General features: G+C 33.5%; 2 protein-coding genes across 4 annotated transcripts in view; one reads left to right on the top strand and one right to left on the bottom strand.

Annotated features, from left to right (window-relative positions):
• Nucleotides 1-6004: 6004 nt before the first annotated feature.
• Nucleotides 6005-17966, bottom strand: part of LOC107452124 (uncharacterized) — a 38925-nt gene continuing 26963 nt past the window's right edge. The window contains exons 1-3 of one of the 2 annotated variants that reach the window (XR_011636648.2): nucleotides 9751-9865; nucleotides 9623-9656; nucleotides 6005-6445 (exon numbers count right to left, since the gene is read on the bottom strand). Coding sequence is in view for 1 of the 2 variants with exons in the window: in XM_071180131.2 (XP_071036232.1) it covers nucleotides 9654-9656 (3 nt within the window). In the remaining variant the exon portion in view is untranslated. Of the gene's footprint in view, nucleotides 6446-9622; nucleotides 9657-9750; nucleotides 9866-17966 lie in introns of those variants that run through there. The other variant, XM_071180131.2, reaches the window with a different exon arrangement.
• Nucleotides 14055-17907, top strand: LOC107452134 (uncharacterized). Of its 2 annotated transcripts, none has more exons than XM_087160078.1 (2): nucleotides 14055-14255; nucleotides 17347-17907. In XM_087160078.1, exon 2 carries the CDS (start codon nucleotides 17351-17353, stop codon nucleotides 17825-17827), a length of 477 nt encoding a protein of 158 aa, XP_087016204.1. In that variant the 5' UTR covers nucleotides 14055-14255; nucleotides 17347-17350; the 3' UTR covers nucleotides 17828-17907. The 2 variants fall into 2 exon arrangements, with proteins under 2 accessions (XP_087016204.1, XP_087016211.1); XM_087160085.1 differs by lacking the exon at nucleotides 14055-14255 and adding an exon at nucleotides 14277-14447.

Genomic DNA, 17966 nt, shown 5'->3' with positions numbered 1-17966 from the left:
TAAAATTAAAAAATTGTATGTGCATATTATCTTTTTAAAATGAATATTATGTTATCCTGTTTATTGTTTGCCAATAAAAGTTTGTGAAATTATCGCAGTTTTTTTTTTTTTCCTTCACATTTAAGAAATATTTTCTTGGTAGAAAACAAAAATTATTAGCAATTCTTTAATTTGAATGTAACTCAAGAATTGTTCCATTTTTTGACAACCTGACGCTTTTATTTCAAACCACTTTTGTTGCTTCATATTTTGAGTGCTTGAAACATGTCGACTGTTTCCTATCTGTAATTTTTTGAACCGATTGAAGTTTTTAATCAAGTAGAAGTTTTTCTTAATAATCGTCTGTACTAATTAATAAGAAGCCTTTCTCTTTTTGTTCGAACGCAACTGTCAAAGGGGTGGAGAGTAAGTTCTAAATATGCTTTTAATCTTCTTTATTTAATTTTCATAAATAAACCGATGGTGGTTATTTACTCTATTATGCAGTATTTTTTGCAGAGAGATGGAGCAACGAGATGCTTGGGCAATAGTTGTTCCTTTCTTGGCTAAGAAATCAGCTTTTTCATTACCCCAAATCCCGCAATGTCCCGGGATGCATTGGAGGACGATTTGCTTGTCTTTTAGTGTCAGGCACTGAACAGAATTGTCACTAAATTGAACAGACTGTCAGGACACTGTAACTAATTGATATGACCAACAGAAGCGTAGGCAGAGAACAGGTGACAAAATACTCCCGCTCCAGCACTCACCCGCTGATCCACTCGGGAGCCATCTGTAAAGATTCTCAACCATTCAGGTTCAGGATATAGCTCATTCATAGTTGCGTAAGAGATACCTTTAAGGACATCACTATCAAAATCTGATTTTAGGACTCTGAGAGCAAGGTCTGTGACCACATTGAAAGTCTGGTAGTTCAGTGGGCTACAAGGAGTGGGAAGAATTTCAGACTCAATAAGAAGGTTGTACTATTTGTCTTTTAAGCTCAGCACCTCCTGTAGGAAACCTGCTTGAGTCTTTAATTGGCGATGCCTGGGACTCTCTAGGTTCCAAAGAGAAAGATACCCAGGAGTCCGTAATATTTTTTCCCAGAGTTTCAAGGCCTTTTCGACTGTTCAACGGCGGTCATAAAATAAAATAAAATTATTTTTTCTATCGGCCAAAGTCCAGTGCAAAGAAGCATAGCGTCTACTGGGGTGGATTTAACAGCTCCAGTGATCAAGCGAAGTGCTTGATTATGAAAAACTTCAAGAGATCTGCGAACCTGACTTGGAGCACTAATTAAGGGTTCACAGCACTCATTTAAATTGCTGGTCCGGAACATGCTCTCAGAGAACTTCCGTAAAAGCAATATACACAAAACCTGGTTCAACTATATTTTAACTATCCCAAATCAGCCCAGGTTTAAGGCAGTCGCTCTCTTTAGACTTGTAACGGGCCATGACTGTCTGGCCAAACACCTTTTTAGTATAAACATTTTTGACTGTCCTAAATCCTCTGTCGCCTTGGGGAGGACATGGACTTGCCCCATATTTCCGTCTGTTCTGCGCTCATCACTACTGTGTGTGGACGCTACTGGGAGGCTAGGGCCCGTATGGGCTAAGCATGTCACTATGCATTCTATTCTATTTATCTCTTTTTCCCTTGTTTTTCTTGTTATTTTATCCTTTTTGTTCTTTTAAATTGGCCTGCCATTGGAAATAAAAAAAAGTATTCTTTGCTACATGCAAAATACTCAAGGATCACGTAATCAGCGTCCACGTCAGTAATATGCGATATAAAGTGTGCGGTTTTATTAGATTATCTTTTAATTCCTTCTGACAAAATTTTAAACAATCAGTTCTGCCATCTTTTCATTTTTTGAAAGGTGGTTAAATACTATATACAGGGTTATTCATAATTCCCTCCGGGGTTTCGAAGCGTTATAGTAAAAAAACGAAGACGAATGTGACAAAAAAGAACATATGAAATTATTCCAAAGGTATTCAAGTTTTAATTTAAGCAGTTGCCGGTAAATGGCAGTAACATGTACCACTGAAGCCAGTTGTAGTAAAGAAAAATGGCGTTTACAGGCGGAGAGAATTATGAATAACCCAGTGTTAGTCTGTTTTTAGATTTTGGATAAACATTTTTAATTTTGTGCAATCTACGCTGTAAGAATTTATTAGCGCCAACCAATTAGGTTTTCATCAGTTTAAACTTTATATAAAAACTGACAAATATGTAGTTTGAAACAACTGACTCAAAACTCAAATAGTATATTTTCTTTTCTTTGAAGTTCTGGTGGAGTATCCATAGAAATTCTAAAAATTATCAAGCGCTATTTCTCTTAATAAAAAATATAACGACCCCTTTATGTTTCATTTTTTTAAAAAAAAATATATTGTGCTGTCGAGCAATGACTATGTCAGCAATAGTTAGCTATGCACTAAAATATATCAAGAAACCACAAAACAAAAGGTTGAAATAAAATGCAAGAAAGTGAGAATAAAGGCCTCTTAAGATTGAATCCCTGTACGCGAAAATCCGATCACTGAATCAAAAGTTATTCCTGCTACTCCATTTTTTATTTTTCAAAACTGCACATTTCAATGCTCTTTAAGAATTACGTTTGAAATAAATAAATTCATAGAATTTCCCGATGCGATTATAAACTCTAGTGTTTAGAGACAATAGTTTTAAGTCTTTCAATCTAACATAAACTCGTAGAATATATATCTAAAATAAAAAATTAGGAAAATGAAGGGAGAAAAAAAATACATAGCTGGTCGATCTTTATTGATAAAACGCCTCTCTCTCTCTTTTTTTGTTGTTTAAATTCAGTTTGTTGCCAACGCGAAAAAGGAATTTCATTGGTTTTCTAACAATCTAAATACATTCGTTTCCCCCCCCCCTTCTTTTTTATAAATATGAGGATAGATATTGATGATTAAGGAAGTCCGTTTCAGTTATCTGAAAAATGTTACTAGGTAAGCATTCGTAGGAAATTGCTACATGCAACAAAAAAACATTACCGTGATGAGATTCTCAGCAGTGATGAATCGATATTGTCCCATTTTGTGGGACAACACCATTTCCAATGGTGGTAGGGAGGAAGAAAAAAAAGAAGTTAAGAACTTGTTGGCATCTGGATTCTTTACGTTCTAGCGCTTTTATTGTAATGAATCGCACGATCTTTGATATTTCAATTAAAAATTTGATTAACGCTACAATTCTATCATAATTGCTTTTTAATATCCGTGAATAAAAAGCTAAGAAATTTATGAAAATAATAAAAAAACTTACAAAAAAGCATTTTATTTAATGGAAGGCCTTTTGTTATTACTACATTTTTGTCTACTCACTATAGCAAATGTGCGAACGAAATCTTGCAATCGAAATTTCGACCATTTCCTACCATCTAGATAGTAAAGATCTCCAATTTTTTTTTGGTTTACCTCCCATTTATACAATTATTTTACAACGAACCCATATTTTAACAAACGTTTATTAAACAGTTTTAAAAAAAAGAATTATTTATACATTCTTTATTATCAATTAGGTACACTTTTAATAATACCATTAATTAATTAAAAATTCGTACTAGCTAGGAATTTTATTTTTGAATATTTTGAATGAAATCTTTTTATGAAAGTAGAAACGCAACAACAGTAAAATAAAAAATGCCCTTACTTAAAGAAAAGACTCACTGTGGCGATCTTTTAAGTAAAGCGTAAAATAACTTTTAAACAAGCTATTTAAAAAAGCTCTTGCAAATTTTAACATTACGTTCACGATGAATAAAATGTACCAAAATCAAATATTTTGGTAAGAATTCCAAAAGAATGATTTGAAGTTTAGGGAACAAAAAAAAAGGTCACATCAAACTTCCTACTGTGCAATAATTTTTGAATAGAACAAGATGCATAGAGTTACTTTCATTATAAAATTAGGTAGTAATCTTTTTTCGATATAAAGGGGATTCAATACAAAGTAAAATATGTATTGGTTTTTCGATACAGAACAAAATAAAATTCAAAAAAAGATACACTCAAATAAATAAAAAAAGTCTAAATTTTATCACATCTAAAATGAAAAATATAAGGTGTATCACTTTCATAATAAGCCTCTCTGTCACCACGATAAATTCTCCCTACTTCATTTTAAAGTTTTCCGCCTTACGTTTTACATTATAAGGGCGGACATAATAAAATTATTTTCTTTAAACTACTTGAAAAAAGGAATTTTTTAAAACTTTCATTTTATCACTTTCATCTTTTTAGTTTGTCGTATGTCTCAAGGCAATCAAAATTTTTTTTGCTTATGAAATGATAAGTTTTGATTGCTCCTAGGAAAGAATTAAGCTTGTACTGGCATCACACACAGAGTTACACTTAAACTTTGAGAGCATTGTAGATAGTCGGAAAGCGGTCGATTCACTGTAAATTACTTGGTCCAAAGAAACCGATATAAATTGTATTTGTAGTTGTCAGAAAACTATTGAAACTTGTATTGTCCTTCAGCAAAGATCACCAGTTAAATTCTTAACACCTCTAATCAGAAGGAAAGTAGTTGAAATTAAGATTGACGATAAATTTCCTTGATTGGCGATGAGTGAAGGGCTAAAAGTAGAGTTGTCATTAAGGACTTGGGTTCAATCTTCAGTGGTGGCTGGTTGCCAATCTAGTCCAGTTTCAGATCAGTTTGTGTGCGAAGTAAAAGAGCGCTGATCACATAACTGCAATCATGTCATTAATTACAAAATTGTGGAGGCTTATACCTCCTAGTCTACAACGGGCTATAGTAAGAAAATTTTAAATTTAATTTGGCAAAAGATTTGTTTGTAGCGGCAAAAACGTTAGAAATTTTCATTGTGATCAAATATGGAGCTCTAATGAAGATTTGAAGACATAAATTAGTCGAAAAAAGTGGTCGAAATTTTTATATTTCAAAATTTCATTAGTTTAGACCAACACTACCTAGAAGAGAGATATCCTCAGCACGAATCAATTTAGTAGTCCAGTAGTCCGACGTAACGAACATAATCTGCTCTGTGAAGGAAAAAGTAAGGCTATACTATGAGAGCTGAACTATCCGCCATTATGGAGCAGACGGGTTCGTAAAATATTATATTTTACTCTTAGTAACAATGTTAAACATAGATGTGCTTATTCTTATTCGCCCAAACGTAATTTTAATTTCAAGGCTTTTAAATTTATTAAATTCTAATACTAAATATTTTAATACTAACTCTATTTGCAATGGGAGCAAAAATCAAAATTTTGCACTTAAAAAATATTAGAAATATGCTAGAAAATATTGTGTGCTAAACAGATTTTATTTTTTAATGAATATTCATTCAGCATCTATATTTTTTATAATTCATATTGGGTACCCTGTTTTTTGCTAATGTATGCTAATGCGGATCTGATATATTTTTGAGAGTGAAAGTCATCCAATCAGAATTTTTAGAGCGTGGTGTGTAAAATGTTTAGATATTTAAAATGAACACTGGAATATATATAATTAAATGAAACCTATCAATGTAGGCAATTTTTCTATTTATGAAAATGAAATTTTTCCTAAAATGCATGAAATTTTAATATAATTATATTAAAAATGTACGGTATTATATTTTAATCAATAATCTTAAAAAATTTCTTAATCCTTTTTTGCCAATACCTTTATGATTCTTTTTAATTTTTGAAAATTAATGCTTTAAGATTTCATAAATTCTTCTAAGAGTTCATAAATTATTATTCATGTACTCTAAGTTTGTTTCTGCTTCAACTTTAATTCTCACAATTTTCATTTCTCTTCAGATTTATTAATTTTATGTTAATGGAAGCAAAAAAAATATTGAAAACTGGATCCAAGCATGTGACTAATAAAATTCCCTGACAGCAATCGAAAACTGTTATACTATATTCCGATATCCTGGGTGATGCCTTTGCAATTTAAGAAATTTGTATTGTCACCGATTTTATGGGTGGGTGTGGTTGGTTATGTAGACAAGGAACACTTAGAATTGATACTAACAATAAACTTTTAATTAAGACAGTTAAAATATTTGACACAACTGTGGCAATGCAAACATCAACATTTAGAAATTAGAGACTGCAAAATAAATGTAATCTTCTGACAATGTTTCGTGGGATGAATACGTTTCGTTTACTAGAGACGTTTCGTTAGTGCAAATACAAGGCTCCTTATGCTTGTAAAGACAAACAATACCATAGTAGGACAAGATAATCAAACCGACAACTAATATAAAAATAAAAGAATAAAGTGCCATGTCACTACAATTTCTTCCCAATTTAACAGAAATCTTTATGTTTTTCCACACATCTCTGCTTCGGTTGATTTCGGCACTTTGGTCTGTATTCAATCTCATTCTTCTATAACCGACTCCAACTTCCTCTTGGATTGATTCTCTTGGCACATCTTCTGTAGGCATGATGTTAGACAACTGAAACAAGAAACTCAAAATTATTTATATTATACTAGCTGAATATTCGTTTTTCGTACGGGGTGAAAAAAGAAAATAATGAATAAATTGGTATTGATCAGCTTTTCGAAATTATGCTCAAAACTGTTAGAAACACAGCAACAAATGGTCATGTCATCTCTGCACTCGCATTGCGCGGTGAAAAATGTCTGATGCTTTATATCACCTTAATTTTTTGCCAATGACTTTTGAAATACCCTGTAAACAGCATAAAAACATAATGGTCTAATGCCATTGGAGTCTATGAATTTTTATTGGCCATATAACCACCTGGTAGAATCCAAATTTCCCACATTAACTTCAATACATTTTTGGTTGTCCCCAGGATAAAATTGATAGAAGTATATAAAGGTATTTTTTCCTATAAAATATTTTTATGTCCCTAATTTAAATGTATTTATTTGGAATATTTATTTTTCTTATTCTACTCCATTATTAAAGTTATGATTTTCATTGTTTTTTAAAATTAATGGCGCTTTTGAAGAATACTAAAACAAATTAACACCTTAGTTAAAATCAAACTTTGCACTTATTCTCATCTGATACGGTACGACACTTTTTTACTTACGATGCACTAGAGCTGCACAATGGGCTATTGGTGACGATCTGGGAGACATTCCTGAGGATGATCCGGAGACCACATCCCATGTGGGAGGACACATTCACACAACATGCACCTATCCGCAAATCGTAATTTTGACCTGAACCAGAGCACGATCAATTTCGGATCCAGTACTCTGAGGTATTGATCATTATGGGAACATGGAGGACTTTTGTGTCACCAAATTTCGCGTGCACCAGTGACCATTTTGTGCACTGGGATCTTCGGTCAGAGGGGATCGAACTCACTATCTCTTGCACATGGGCCCGATCAACCAGGCTATCTTTATTCTCAATTGAATCAAAGAGTTCAAAAACCGGTCATCTCTAACTGAACTAATTTTACAGAAGAGGCAAAAAACTGAATAGTTAAGTATTAGCTTAATAAATAGAACTTTTTTTTATTTTTTGGGGATTAAAATATGGCTTTTGGTTACAAAATATTCTGTTGCAACTTTGCGAATAACATCACTTAATCTTTTGAATTAAAATATAATTAAAACTTGGTGGTGACTGGTTTCGAACAAAACCCTACAAAGAATTCTATAAATTATTTTTAGCAAGCTAAAATATTAATAATTTGTAACTTAGAAATGAAATAAAGACTTTATTTAAGTCTTAGACTACATATTCATGCAGATTCAGAAATCTTTTCGATTTTAACTTAACTGTGCCTGGCCACTTTCAGATTTCTTCATAGAAAGAAAAAAACTAATTCGGTTTAAATTTTAAAAACTTTTTGATGTCTGCAATTTTCTAGTGGTTTTATAACAACTTTTCTACAAATGCTTCCTTAACTCGTTATGGTGCCATTTTTAGGGTACTTCTTTTGTACAGAGTAAATATTAATTTACATAAGCCACTAATAAAATGACACTTCACCAGGTATAGTGGTTTTATGAGTAAACTTGCAGAAACGAGTCACCTGAAGCAGTGTTGACTCCTTTCTTGCTTTCCAATAAAACATTTTGACAACACATTTTTCTTATAATGCCACCAGCTTTTTAAATAAAGTATATTATTTGTAGTCACCCCTTTCACAATTCATAGTTACTTTTTTTGCTCATACCGTCTAAAGAACTACTCTTTGAATAAAAATATTCAACGAAATGACAAGCCTAAACTTTATTTTTTGTTTATGCAAACAATTTCATAAGCAAAAACGGCAGACATCTATCTGTATATTTCCAAGTTTATTCCGAGAACAGGTCATCTTCAGGCTATTTCATGTTTTCGAACTACATTGAGTATATAACATATATTCGAATTGCCCTCAAGGTTGTTTACCAGACCATTGCCAATAGCCTATTGTGCAGGCTCTGCAGCGTAAATAGGCTTATCTACGTATAATAACTTATCTACGTATAATAACTTATCTACGTATAATAACTTATCTACGTATAATAACTTATCTACGTATAATAACTTATCTACGTATAATAACTTATCTACGTATAATAACTTATCTACGTATAATAACTTATCTACGTATAATAACTTATCTACGTATAATAACTTATCTACGTATAATAACTTATCTACGTATAATAACTTATCTACGTATAATAACTTATCTACGTATAAAAAGTAAAAATTAAGAAGTAAAAATTTAATTTAAATGAATAGATTTAAAAGTGCTCGATTTATAATAAAAATAATATATTTTAAATTGTATTCATACATCCCTTCGGTTCATTATATAAAAAAATTGAAAATGTCAAGCATATTTTGTTTCAGTTTTTTGCTTTGTATCTTAAAATAGGTACAAATTTTTTTTCTTCCAAGATTTAGGTTTTTTGTACCACTATGCGGTGGAACTTAACTTCTTCAGTTTTTATCCGACTTTCTTAAAAGTGTGATTAATCAACATCTGATAACTCTAAATTTCCACTGTCCGTTACGTTTAAAATTTTTAACAAAACGGCATTTGCAAATTTTTTTTAATGAAATATCAAAGAGAAATTCATTAACAAAAATATAAACTATATCAATGCGATGATTTTACTAAAAATTAAAACAAAACAAAATAAAATTGTATTTGAGAAAACCTAATTGAATTTTTCTCAATATCCGAGTTTTAAAGTTATTAAATCGGTTATAAACAGAAATAAGTTCCTAACATGCAACAGAAATACCACCAGAATGATAAGGTTCAAATTAATTCAAGTATTTTGAAAGGTGAATGTATATATATATATATATATTTATAAAGAGAAGCTCAATAAGCTGTCCGATTTTCAACCGCTGCTTTCCTGTCATATACGGTAGATTCTTACCATTAAGTAATACAATCTAAAAACTTTTAATTAAAATGGTTTTCGGAAAATTGCTTTTATGCATCCTTTTACCAAGGTTTAACATTTTAACGGCGTATTTAATAACAAAAAAGAATCAGCTCTGACCTATTACCATAATGATTCATAAAATAAAAATTTATTATTTTTAAACATATTTAAAGATAATGTGTTTATATACAGATATCTATAGTTATTACAAACTTAACTGAGATTTTAAAAAATCAAAAATAACAATACTTACAATATTTTATTCAGGACAGATATCACCAACTTCACTAAGAAGAAAAAAATTGAGTTAGTTATTTTTTTAGTTGGTTATTGCAATTACATACATTTTCAGGCTTGTGTGCTCAAAATAGGCTTATAAACCTTCGTCAAGTAGAAGAGGACAGATAGCACAATAGGAGAGACAGCCAAAATCGTTCGTTCGTTCGTTCGTTGTAGTGGAACTGGGCGTCTGAGGCCTTACGGCCCTTTTAAGACAGCCAAAAAATTGAGTGCTTCATTATTTATTGGATTTACATACACTTGAAGGCTTGTGTGCTCAATTTAGGCTTATAAGCTTTTGTAAAGTAGATGGACAGATAGCACAATACAGAGAATTACAGCACGAAGATACATCCAGAGTAACAGCGGGATTCGAACCCGCTGCCTCCACGCTTTGTACAGGGTTTGGCGGAGGATACCCCTCTGCCAGGGAGGCACCCAAAAATTGATTGATTTGATTTGTTCATTGACGTCGCACTAGAGCTGCACAATGGGCTATTGGCGACGGTCTGGGAAACATCCCTGAGGATGATCCGAAGACATGCCATCACAATTTTGATCCTCCGCAGAGGGGATGGCACCCCCGCTCGGTAGTCCAACGACCTGCACGCGAAGTCGAGCACTTTACTGTAGAACGTTTAACGAGGACCAATACCGCACACCCTCGGTCCCTACGCAGACTAATCCAAGTGGTCACCCACCCGCACACTGACCGCAGCCAGTGATGCTTGACTTCGGTGATCTGCTGGGAACCATGTCCTAACGATCACTGTGGGACCAAAAAAAAATGAAATTCATGGAAAGAGTTGTTGTTTCAGTTCATTTACGTCACCCTGGAGCTGCACAATGGACTGTTGTTGGCGACTGTCTGGGAAACATCCCTGAGGATGATCCGATGACATGCCATCACAATTTTGATCTTTTGCAGAGGGAATGGCACCCCCACTTCGGTAGACCGATGACCTGCACGCTAAGTCGAGCCCTTTACGATAGAACAGTTTAACGATGACCAATACCGCACTTCATCGGTCCCTACACAGACTAATCCAAGTGGTCACTCACCCACACACAGACAGCAGCCAGTGATGCTTCACTTCAGTGATCTGCTGAGTATCCTGTCTTAACGATCAGTCCACTGCGGGAACATGTAAAGGGTAAGAGGGCGTGTGTTAACTTGTTTTTATTTTCATAGGAATGAAGACTGTAACTGTCGACGATCCTCCTTTAAACGCAATGAAGTTTAGAGGTAAAAAGGTTCCATTCCTGCTGTAATCTTGGATGTTCTATTCTATGTGAATGTTCTATTCTTGAATGACGACTCAATGAAATTCTTCTGTGATTTATGCTGTCGCCCAATCTGGTTAACTTTTCACCTACCACAGCTTGGGCCAAGGTTCGATTCCCCGTTTTTTTAGATAGGGTGTCTGGTGAGACTGCTCTTATTTCTTATCATCGTTATTCATATCATTCTATCATATCGTGATTCGGTTGTAATTCAACCTTTCCATTTTCGGTCACTACACTTGAAAAAATAATGGATTCTCAAATCTACGACATTTTGTTTGTTTTTGATGAAACCGTTTTCTAGTAACAATACTTACAATGCTCGCAGCGAATATTTCGTCAAAGTGACGAAACAACTGTCTTCACTTCTTGAAGAAAAACGAATTCCGTCAAAAGTGAAGAAATATTTTGACAGTCTAGTTTCGTCATATAAAGAATTACTTTCGTAAATTTGAGGAGGTGAGATAGTGATAAAGCTCCAATTCAGAAAACATTTTTGTTATATGGGTGGTTGATCGTGAAAAGCTAAGCAGAGATGGCGCTAGGCGTTAAAATTCGTCGCAAGACTTCAGCCTTACTACTTTCGACTAATCTTTACGTCTAAGCTTGCGAAAGTGCTCCATTTAATATTAATTTAACAACACTACGAAATCATGCACAAAAACTAAAAGACATGAATTATTTTAACTCATTTAATAAAGATAAAATAATTCCATTTATTATTTTCATATTTATATAATAGTTTGCTCCCTCGATGGTTTTACGCTATTAGACTAAACAAAACACGTTTTCAGCAGTTCATCCCATCACAAGAAAGAGTTACTTCAGTATGATTTGGCATGATGCTGTTGCTTGAGGCGAACTCATTATAGTCAAAATTTAATACAATGAAGTGGTTTTCTCTAGTATTTATCCTTTGAGGTCCCGTGCAAAATTCCTTTCCACAATGTATATTTAAATATTGCTCCATTTACCATAATACTGAAAGTCCCTACTACCAACAATGGCGTTAAGAATAGTATAGCGATTTCTTATGGTTCTCTAAACGATTAAGCACCATTTCATCATATTCATTAGCTTTGCTTTCTAGTACATTGCTTTTTAGTTTAAAATAAATGGAACCTATTATCAAAATTAATTGAGCACCGTTGGCCTCAATATTATAGTGATTTTTTTACGCTTCTCTTAAATAACTTGGTACCATTTTTCAATTAACAATGCTTTTCAGAAGACAACTTGCTTTTTTTCCAAATAAAATTAATTTCAAATCATTTAGTTTAAGGGAACTTAAACACTTATAACATTTTTAATATTTTCAGTACTTTAATTTAACCTTTTTATAATATAAGCAAAACATATATAATTTAACCATAACTATAAGCAAAGCAAAAAACACGTTGCTCAGATATTTTAGAAATACTAAATTTTTTTGACGTGGTTTACTTATAACCATTGATTTTATCTGATCTGACGAATAAATATCTAATATCTAAGAATGTTCAATAATTTTTTTATCTTTGAATGAAAACTACAGTCTAGGAAGTAATCCAGATTTAATTCTTAAGTTTTTTTTTCTTTTTTGAAAAGACACCTGTAGTATAGTTTTTATGCATGGCAAGCTTTAAGTCAATGAAAAAAAAATTCCTTTTCTAAACGTCGAATGATTTTTATGTTCGGGAGCTAAAATTGGCCCTTTACCCTCTCTGAAAATTTCAGGACGCTTGCACAAACGGTTGAGATATTATAAGAAAAACACATAGACACACATTTTTTATTTTAATATTATATATTTATTCATGTACATAAATATGCAGGCTTTTGTGTCTATTACAAACAGCTTATAAACTCCTATCAAAGTGAAGACGAGATTTCTCAATTGAATAATAGTAGTAGAACGTCGCACTAGAGCTGCTTAATGGGCTATTTGTGACGATCAGTAAAGACATGCCTCCAGAATTTTGATCCGGTGCAGAGAGGATAGCTTCCCTTTTCTGGTGTCCCGACGATATTGCTAAACTCAGAGAAGGACAGTACAACACTACACCGAGATTTACGGAGAGTTTCGTACCCGTTACCTCCACGCTTTAGAGCGTTTGGCAAAATCCTCCTTAGCCATAGAAGTCCGAAAAATTTTTAACTAATGTTTTGATTTGATGATAGGAAACAGTGATTTATGGTTTCTGGCAGTTTTAATTTATTTTATCACATTAACAAAATCATTCGCAACAACAATTAACAAATTATCGCTTGCGTCAGTTGTATTTGCTGCAAGCGAAAGTGTTTGAGATTGATTTTGTCGATGTGATAAAATAAATTTGCGATTAACAATTAACATTTAGATGGTAGGTACTTTATTTAAGTCACTCTAGAGTTGCACAATGGCAATGATCTGCGAAACATCCCTGAGGCCCTCTGACTTTAGCGATCTACTGGGAACCACCTTGTCTTTACGATCAGTCCACTGCGGGACGACTTCGCGTAAAGAAAAAGATATGAATATTCTTCGGGATGTATAGAAAGAAAGTTAAGAATCGAAAAGTTTGGAGTAGTGAGTAAGGCTAAGATCCTTCATAGCTTATAGTGCCCAGGAATTGGTATTCTACGAACAGACACGGAACAAAATGGTTTGTATCATGCCAAATTGAAATACGAATAAGCATAAACTAAGGGAGGAAATCAAAAAGTGGATACACACAGGGCTACAATGGGTATCTAACCCACTACCTCTAAGCATCGTAACTTTTCGTGGAAGAAGATAACTCTAGCAGCCAGTTACAGTTTTCATTCTTTAGAGGTCATAAGCAAGTAGCACACATCTTCTTACTACTATAGGTCTGATCAGTGGATTGATCGTTAAGACACGATTCCCAGCAGATCACCGAAGTCAAGCATTACTGGCTGCGGTCAGTGTGCGGGTGGGTGACCACTTGGATCAGTCTGCGTAGGGACCGAGGGTGTGCGGTATTGGTCCTCGTTAAACTGTTCTGCGATAAAGTGCTCGACTTTGCGTGCAGGTCTTCGGGCTACCGAAGTGGGGGTGTCATCCCTCTGCAGAGGATCAAAATTGTGATGGCATGTCCTCGGATCATCCTCAGGGATGTTTCCCAGACCGTCGCCAATCGCCCATTGAGCAGCTCTAGGGCGAAGTAAATGAACTACAACTACAACTACAAAATCTTACTACTATAGAAAGGTATAAGCATTGTTTTTGTCAAATTATTGACTGTCGAATATTGACTTGTTTTTGTTGAATTATTATCGAATGTTAAGCCGCATCACCCAATTCCATTTTGAAGGCTGCTTTTTACTTATCCTGAATCAATGTAAGTATTGTTCTAGAGATTTTTTTCAAAAACATATCATTTTTGATACTTGGAATATTAGTTTAGTATAAGAAGATCTTAAGTAGTAAGTAGATGTTGACATAAAGCGGGGATGATCAAACTTTTCGTACACCTACTGGAAGAAAAAAAAATTGCCTAAAAAAGTATAAGTTTATAGAAAGTTAAAAAAAAGTAAGTAAAAAAGTTTCGTAAGTAAAAAATTCGGATATAAGTGAATTAAAATTCAAACATTCCCAGACTAGCTAGAGTGTTTAAACTTTCGCTGGAGTTTCGTTTGTAACGAAAATACAGGTTTTGTTTCCTAAGCGTTGAAAAATTCAAAAAAGAAAATAAATTCCATCGCGACTAGTTAATTCCTGCAAAATATTCTAATGCTATAACAATTATTTAATATTGATAATTTTGCACTTTAAATTTAGTTAAAAGGAAAATAATTTTTTTATTATATTAAGCTTTGTATATAGAACCAATAAAATGAGTTTAAACCCTTTCACGACTGTAATTACATATTACGAGGCAAAATTAGAAAATTTCGTAACCTGCCAATGGCCAGTAGTTAATTTTTTAATAGCGGGCACTTTTTTAATAATTGAAAATTCTAAACCGTTTAAAAAAAACTACATTATTAATGTAAAGCATTTCTCAAAATGTGGTAAATACTACAGAGTTAATATCAAAAACGAAGAAAATTTTTCTTGCTCTCTCCAAATGAAAATATGTAAGATTTAAGTATTGTACATAACATTTTCAACTTACAAAATTTAGGATTTGAGTTTTGGATCAATAATGCAACCTGAAACTTATGTTTATTAAGAAAGATTCGTTCCAAAAAATAAATCCAGAAGTAATTGTAATCATAACAATGAAATTATATTAATTATTTAACTTTTAGTTTTTATCCGCCATAACTTAAATTAAAAAAAAAGCACTATGAAATGGACTTTAATTTGAATGAAATGTATGAAATCTAAATTCAGTCCCCCTAAAGTTTTGAATCAGCTTGAAATATCCTGAGCGATCCGGTAATGGTTTCAGCCAGTGGCCCTCATTCCCCCCAAGCTGTTGGGCGCATTCATCCCCCCCCCCACAAAAAAAATTTGCTAACTTCCCCCTTCCATGTTAGCTTGTTCGAAATAGTGCTACTTTACTTGCATTGCCAGTTGCTTCTTTAATTCATGTACTTAAAAAAAAAATTCCCTCGTCTAAATTCCCCCCCCCCAAACTATTCGTTTTACTTAGTGTAAATATCCCCCCGCCCCAAGCTTTAAGTGGGCGCATCATGCGCCCACCTTCCCCCCTGATGGGGGGCCCCTGGTTTCAGCGTTTCCGAGCAATAAAAAAAACAGAAATTGAAAACATTCATTTCAAAGCTCATTTGCCTTTTCGGCGAAAAAAGGGGCAATCGGATGGCGATTAAATTTTATTTACATTTACTTGCCTTGTGGTGACTAATGTCGATCGTTAATTTTGTACTATATCGCACATATTATCTCAGTCGATACGAATTCTGCACCCGGTTTGCAGCGACCACAGTGCTGACGTGAAATGTCCTCAGTGGTAGACGGAGCATGGGTTAGAGTCCCCTTACCGTCAGGCAAACCGTGGGAGGTTCTCGTGGTCTTCTCCATGCAACGCAAATGCGGGTTACCTCTATCAAAATTTTCCCCCGAAGGCAAATTTCTCCTGATACTCCATCCAGCCATCCAGGAATTCTCTTGTCTTCCGGATTGGGTTCAAAATTACAAGGCTACGGAGTTGAATATTAGTAGTCGTTAGCCCAATTTTTGGGTCAGCTGTTCAACGACGGTTATGATATATATATGTTTTATTTCAATTTTTAATATTTATTAGTTTATGTGAATTTAAGACTTGCTGGCAGTTTGCGGTTATGATAGATAGTATTTTGTATGTTTTGGGTCAGCTTTGCAATTTTTTTTAAAAATTAAATATCCCGAAAGATTTATTACAGTATATTCAGGTACTATCAATGTTATTACATATTATGTAAATTTCAGAGTTATTTAATTAAATCAATGATTTTAATTGAAATTTCAAATATAATCAGCCTTAATAGGAAAAAAAAACGACATAGTGCATGCGTATGCACTTGGAGCGTGAGCATCTGAAAAAGGATTTTTCGATATGGTTCAGTTTCCTGAATAGGTTAGTTTTTTGCAATTATCAATTGTGAGTCTGGTAGCTCTGGGGATAGAGGGCTCACCTCCCAATGATTTGACACTAGTTTGAATACCAGTGCTGACATAAACTGTCCTTAGTCGTAGACGGATCCTGGGTTAGAGTATCCTTGCCGTCAGGCTTACCGTGGGAGATTTTTGATGTTTTCCCTCGACATGTAACACAAATGCAGGTTAATTCTATTAAAAAAAATTTCACGAAAACAAAGTTCTCCCAGGAGTTCTCTTCTCTTCTGGATTGGATTCCAAATTTCAAGACTACGGAGTTGAACATTGGTAGTCATGAACTCAAAAGTTGGGTCGACTGTTAAACGATGCTTATAAAATTAAAACAAAATTTTCAATTTCGAGATATTTAAAGTGAGCCATGAAAGGCCCATGAAATCTTTTCAATAATTGCAATAATTTCAAATAAGTCTAAAAAAGTGTTTTTTTTTTGTAATAATTTATAATAAAATATTTAAGATAAACCATGAAGTGATTTTTAATCTTTTGCGTTTATTTATTGCGAAATACTCAAAATAAGTAAAAAAGAGCTTATTGAAAAAGTTAAAATTCGAATTGTAGCTCTAAACCTTATCACAAATAGCATTGTCCAAAACAGTTTTAGCTACAAACCAGTATTGTCTAAAATTGCGCAACCTGTAAACCAGCATTGTCCGAATAATATCATTTTGCAGCTATGAAAAAAAAATTTTTTTTGGCAGGACAATTTCCCAAAAATTTTTTTTGCTAAAAATTTCTCTAAATATGCTCATTTTTAAGCTATCATTAGAGTAATTTTATACCTCGGAACCAGTTTAATTCATTTATTGGTCTTCTGTTTCCAAAATTTTATATTAATAATTTTGTTTTTGAAACTTCAATTTTTCTAGTATCATGGCAACAGCGGGAACATCATCTGGCTTGAAAAAGAGGGTGCATGGGGAGAGTGAAGAGTTTGATGATTCTCCGTCATATCAACCATTTTATTCTGAAGATTCTGTAGATGGTCGAGCTCCAGAACTTATTTTAAGTACCACCTCACTACAATCCCAAGAAACTTCATTTAGCAGAACTCATCGTCTTCGGAACAGCAAGGTTGACCCTGTCGATCAAGTAGAGCTGAGAAATCTTAGGCAAGAAACGTCACAAAATAGGTCCACAGACCGCAACTCGTGTTTCTGTGTAGGGCGATCGCAGTGCTTTTACACGGGACTTGTTAGTGTGCTCGTGTTCATGGCGATTTGCATTGTTTTATCATCTTTTGGAGCACACTGCCTCCTTCGACATAAAGTTTGTAATTGTTCAGAAAATCTCGAAACTAATGAAACCTTCCCCGATTATTATGTTACAAATGCTACTGTAAATATTTAAAAAAAAAATTCTAAAATGTTGCTGTTAATGCTTACTTGCAAGCTGTTTGTTCTTTAAATAAATATAACTTTCTAGTAAAATATCGACTATGTCCATAATTTCTTAGGTTTTCATGTTCACTTAAATTAAAAATCTAGAT

The sequence above is a fragment of the Parasteatoda tepidariorum genome, chromosome 1 (genome assembly GCF_982258835.1).
Source record: "Parasteatoda tepidariorum strain Cologne lab strain chromosome 1, Ptep-v5.0, whole genome shotgun sequence".
Lineage (NCBI taxonomy): Eukaryota > Metazoa > Arthropoda > Arachnida > Araneae > Theridiidae > Parasteatoda > Parasteatoda tepidariorum.
Note: the sequence above shows the minus strand (reverse complement) of the source record. Positions and strands in the feature narration are given on the sequence as shown.